The sequence below is a fragment of the Sinocyclocheilus rhinocerous genome, unplaced genomic scaffold (assembly GCF_001515625.1).
Source record: "Sinocyclocheilus rhinocerous isolate Xijiao unplaced genomic scaffold, SAMN03320098_v1.1 scaffold1270, whole genome shotgun sequence".
NCBI classification, from domain to species: Eukaryota; Metazoa; Chordata; class Actinopteri; order Cypriniformes; family Cyprinidae; genus Sinocyclocheilus; species Sinocyclocheilus rhinocerous.
Window position 1 is genome coordinate 227,971 of NW_015665029.1, and position 6,011 is coordinate 233,981.

Sequence of the window (6,011 nt, forward strand, 5' to 3'; positions counted from 1 at the left end):
GGGATGATTTAGTTTTGAAACAAAATGCAAAGCGCCTGTTTGGCAATATTCTGGATTTTGAAAAGCCTGTTGACTTTTGCCATTTATCTATGGTGATTTTGGAAGTTTTTTTAAACATTCGTTTCTTATTTAATTGGTTCCACAGTGTTTGCTGATTTTCACTTTATTTAAACTTTGTTTAATTTATTTATTTTATTTGACATCAATGTGTATGCCATGCCTCCAAGCTTTATTAGTTTTGTTAATTTACTTATTTCCAGTTTTGTATACCTATTTAAACTTTATGTAAGTTATTTGTTATTTTATATTAGGCATAGCCTGCCCTATAGCATGGTGTATTTTTATTCGTTTTGTTAATAAAAGTTCTATGTTTTATATATAGGCTAAAGTGAGTTTGACGTTGTATTTTGTTGTTGCATTCAAGCAATTCACACCGAATTGCCACTAATTCGAAAGTGAAAGTAAAATGCGCACGGCGCTTTTAACCTATTTAAAAGCGAAGGAAAGCGAGGAAAAGAGGGAAAATTCAAACGAACTAAAAAACTAACAATTGCTTTACGCCGAATTGCCGCTATTTGAAAGTGAAAGTAAAATGCGCACGCCGCTTTTACAAGCTATTTAAAAGCGAAGGAAAGCGAGGAAAAGAGGGAACGCCCCGCCCCCGCGGTGATACCGGTATTATCGATGTTGTCACACGTCGATTAACTGGTGGGAAAATTTTCTCACCGTCACAACCATAGTTTCAGAGGAACTCTGAAAGCACACAACGAAATGCTCTAGTGAATGCTATCCAGCCATTTAAATGTGCCAAGTTTTTCAACACTGTAAATATCATCAATTTGCGTTGACAACACATCAGCCTGCGCCATCTAGAATTTCATATTCATGTTGGATTGTTTAATTGGATTGTTGATTGTTGCAAAAAAAAACACAAGCTTTTGGGTCATGTGTTCAGAAGTGCCACTGAAGAAGGATCTAGAGCTGTTGATATTGCTGTTCTTTTACTTCATTACCTTTAGACAGATGAAGACTGTCGGAATCGTCCTGTGTGGAAAGCATTGTGGGTAAGAACAGAGAGTGACTGGTGGTCATCATGTGGACGGTAGCCATGGGCAACAGCTCTTTAGGGGTCTCTGGTGTTCCATATATGACCTCCACCAGTGTGGTTAAGGTGCCCAAAAAGTTAGGGTCACGGTATCGATACCTGAGAGTGGAATTTTTTCATAAGTTTTAATCAGCCAGTACGGACACCGATACTGTCAGCTGAGTACTGAGTTAGTAAATAGTTTTCATCCAATTTGGTTTTGTTTATTAAGAGAAAAACCACTTACTTCAGCCCAGACTTAACAAAGGTGTTCCAGTCTGATGCAGTGATATTTTCTGGAAAGATCTGCAATAAACCCAACATGCAGTATACATCAGCTGAATATTGAGCAATATACATTCTAAACATGTTTAAGTACAAGTACAAAATACTGCTAGTTATTAGGTCATTATGTTTATGTGACTTTTCAACTAACAGCAGTTAATATCTGTAAATAAAATAATAACAATGGACTATGATATCAGTATTCTGTGTTAAATAAAACAGTGTTAAACACAGGCTATTTTTTTATTAAAAAGTACACAAAAGTGAATACTTGGTCAACACATTACAACTATGCTGTACCGTTGAATATAATTAATATGCACAATTGAAAATAATATAAATTCTGACTTGTCCCTCAGTTTGAAAAAGCTTATCAGGCAAGCAAATGTTAATGTTTAAAATATGCAACTGTCAGTTTTCAATAGTACAACAATGATACTTACAATTGTTGGCAAGTAATATTGTTGTAATTTTAAAAACTGTATCACTAACCTTTTTCAACTTTCAACCCATCTTAATCTGGAAAACTCAGTATCATTTGAATAATACTGACACATTGCTATCAGAAAGGAATGGGACAAGCTAAAGTACTGTTTACACCCTCAGGAATTATGTTGAAACCAGATGTTCATCCATCTAGAAAAGTAAGATGACCATGACCATACTGACTCACCAGGAGTGACTTGAGTCTTGTTAGCATGGTCTCTTCATGATGGGATTGTGGGTCTTTCTGTTCTTTATAAACAGCAGAAAGCCAGAGGAGAGCAGCTGAAAGCAGAGATTTCCTCCACTGACACAGTTCCTCTGAATCTGACAGCTTTTCGCTGATGGAGTCTGCCAGCTTCCACCTGAAACGAGATGTTTCAGTAAATTTTATGCAAATAAAAACTTTGGAATCCTAAAAGCTTCAGTTCAAGCATGTATTAAAAATGCAAAGCCTACACAGAATAAAAGTAGGATGTGTCAAAATTTAAACCTCAGAACCAATTTACCCCTCAGTAACAAAAAAGGGAAGTTTCAATAATTTCCATGTATGACTATTTCAATTCAAGTTTATTTGTATAGCGCTTTTCACGATACAAATCGTTGCAAAGCAACTTTACAGCAAATTAGGTTTCTACAATATTTAGCAGTAGCTTATCAGTGGTGACTGTCAGTTAATGTACATATGGCAGAAATGTACTGAAAAATCAATTAAAGACGTAATAAAACAGACGATGAACACTATTAACAGCAATTATTATATGATGCAATCAAACTTATAGCAAAATTTGGTAGTTCTGTTATTTAATGCATAGGTTAAATTATTGTTATTATTTAAAGTCATCTGTAAAAAATAACAAATGGTACATATACAGTGGTGTGAAAAAGTGTTGGCCCCCTTCCTGATTTCTTATTTTTTTGCATGTTTGTCACACTTTAATGTTTCAGATCATCAAACAAATTAAAATATTAGTCAAAGATAACACAAGTAAACACAACATGCAGTTTTTAAATGAAGGTTTTTATTATTAAGGAAAACAAAATCCAAAATCAGGATGGGGGCCAACACTTTTTCACACCACTGTAGCTGTATATAACCCAAACGTTTTTGTCAAACAAACCCCTTTGACCTAAAATATTTACTTGAAGTGCCCCCTCAGATTTTAAGTTTCACACATTCTTCTCTAATGATGATTTAGAATCACACATGTTGGTTAATTACATTATATGCAGACAAGCAAATAAAAGATTTTAAGTAAATGTTTTGATTGTCTTTATTTTTAAAGTATTTGTTAATCATAAATAATTGTTTTTTTTATTATTTATTTTATCAAGCAAACACCCTGCAGTTCCCTCAGAAAACCTTAAGTTTGGGAAACCCTCGTTTATTTTATAAGAAAAAGTGCAGAAAACTTACATTTTTGAAAATCAGCTTTTTTGTTTGTTTACTATTTTATTTTTTATCTCTGCATGTTTTAAATTGTACATGTCTTATTGTTGTGTTTATATTATGTGTATGTATGTGTGTGTGTGTGTGTGTATATACAGTGGGTACGGAAAGTATTCAGACCCCCTTAAATTTTTCACTCTTTGTTATATTGCAGCCATTTGCCAAAATCATTTAAGTAAATTTTTTTTTCCTCATTAATGTACACACAGCACCCACCATTGACAGAAAAACACAGAATTGTTGACATCTTTGCAGATTTATTAAAAAAGAAAAACTGAAAAATGCTCAGTATTTAGTAGAAGCACCCTTTTGATCTAATACAGCCATGAGTCTTTTTGGGAAAGATGCAACAAGTTATTCACACCTGGATTTGGGGATCCTCTCCTTCCGTACCCACTGTATATATAAGAAAACTTTTATTTTGGATGCGATATTATATATATATATATATATATATTTTTTTAAGGCTCAAACTGTTCCATAGAAAAAAAAAGTTTATATATATTAGGGCTGTCCATATAACGCATTAATTAGATAATTAGATTCAAAAGTATACGGAGTCGTCTGCTCTCTAATCGCTCTTGCGGTAGTTTGATATCACACACCGATCGGTCTGATGGTGATGATCTGCTTCAAGTCAAACAAGCCTGATTTAATGGACCATTCATAAAGAGAACCATTTACTTCCCTCCTGAATGAATCAGCCATTTGAACGAATCAAATGAATATTAAAAAAGGGACAGTCGTGGCCTAATGGTAAGAGAGTCAGACTTGTAACCCGAAGGTTGCGGGTTCGAGTCGCAGGTCTGGCAGGAATTGTCTGTGGGGGGGAGTGAATAACCAGCGCTCTCTTCCACCCTCAATCCCAACTGCTCCCGGGCGACGCAGCAATATGCTCCAGGTGTGTGTGTGTGCTCATTGCTGTGTGTGTGTGCACTTGGATGGGTTAAATGCAGAGCACAAATTCCAAGTATGGGTCACCATAACTTGGCCACATGTCACTTCACATTTACCACCACCTACTGGCAGTTTTAGTTTATTATTTAGAGTATAATTTCATATTTCCATAGTAATAATAATAGAAATTATTACAGATATAGTTCACCCACCCAAAAATGAAAATGTTGTCATTTACTCACCCTCATGGTTCAAAAGAGTATATGTAATAAATGCTATGTTGAATCAAAAAAAATATTTCTTGCTGAAGCTCCTTTTTGTAATGTCTGTTTGATGCTTTACACAACAATGACTTTAAATTATCTTTTGGGAGTAATTTCTCAGCCAAATTTGATGTGCGATTACTTTGTGATTAATTAATCGGCACATCATGTAATTAATTAGATAAAACATTTTAATCGCTTACCAGCCCTAGTATATGTATAATATATATATATATATAGGCTCAATAAACTGTTCCATTTAAAAAAAAAAATTCTGACTATTATTTCATATGTCAGGCTTTCTGAGTTTACCTTTCATTACTGTCAGTTTTCTGAAGGATGGCAGGTAGATCATTCATAAGTGGTGTGAGGTCGGAGGTCACAGCAGCCAGTCGGATGAGACCGGACACAACCTCCACGTGCAGGCCGGTCGCAACCCCAAATTCTCCTTGCTGCACTGTGTGCCACAGCTCAGAGAGTAAAGCTTTCTTCAGGGCCTTCAGGACTGACTTTTGAACTGTGCAAGGTGACAGATGAGACGACATGAATCAAACCTATGGAATCATGTCAACTTGAACAACATTATTTGAGCCACCACTATGAAAGCAGCAGTACTGACTGTCTTTAGGGCGGGTGGGATCATCAATGGTGGCTCTCCTCAAGTAGGCGTTGAGTAAAAACAGGAAGCTGCTGTTTTGGGAGCTGATCTGTGTTAGGTTAGATGCTTCCAGGCACCAGAGCTCAAAGCTGAGGACATGTGTGGAGCAGTTCTCCAGAAGAAGAACCCCCAAAGCCTGAGCTGAAGGACTTTCTCTCTGGATGCAGTGCAAGAGAACGTCTGTCTGAATGAGTTTTGCAGTGCCTGGCTCCTGGGAGAGCACCTAGAGAGAAACATTTTTATTTAAAGTGTGCCAATGAACCATATCAGTGAGTGCATTATTGCTACTTTAAAGGCCCTGCTATAAATTAGAGCCCGACCGATATGGGGTTTTTGGGGACGATACCGATACCGATATTAGGGAGTAAAAAAGGCAGATATCGATATATCGGCCGATATTCTTTGTGTATATTAATGTACAGTACCAGTCAAAAGTTTGGACACTTTCCCATTCGTGTGTCCAAACATTTGACTGGTACTATATATAGAATACAGTATATACATAAACAGAATATATATACATAAACACATTTTTTGCAATGATCACTCAAATGTGGTAATCAAACACTTATAATGACGTGACAAAGATATGTAATGATGGATGCAGGGCATTTAACAATTTAACAATAAACTTTATTATCCAAAATGAGTCTGACATCAGTGCACTGAACAGTAAAGTTGAAGTTTATTCAACTTTAATTCAATTCAATTCCATTCAACTTTATTCCGTTGAAGTTTATTTCACTTCGGAACATTCATTCACGGATTTGCGCTACTGTCTTCACACACAGACAGAACTTACTAGAAAAGTGTGAAGTGTGACATAATATACCTCTGTAAATAAATACAATATAAATAGGGATGCACCGAAATGAAAATTCTTGGCCGAAG

General features: G+C 35.7%; 1 protein-coding gene across 1 annotated transcript in view; it reads right to left on the reverse strand.

Moving 5' to 3' along the window:
• Nucleotides 1–6,011, reverse strand: part of urb1 (URB1 ribosome biogenesis homolog) — a 47,094-nt gene that overhangs the window by 16,491 nt on the left and 24,592 nt on the right. The window contains exons 24-28 of the mRNA XM_016541944.1: nucleotides 5,082–5,343; nucleotides 4,775–4,979; nucleotides 2,043–2,217; nucleotides 1,332–1,390; nucleotides 1,014–1,204 (exon numbers count right to left, since the gene is read on the reverse strand). Coding sequence (XP_016397430.1) covers nucleotides 1,014–1,204; nucleotides 1,332–1,390; nucleotides 2,043–2,217; nucleotides 4,775–4,979; nucleotides 5,082–5,343 — 892 coding nt within the window. The remainder of the gene's footprint in view (nucleotides 1–1,013; nucleotides 1,205–1,331; nucleotides 1,391–2,042; nucleotides 2,218–4,774; nucleotides 4,980–5,081; nucleotides 5,344–6,011) is intronic.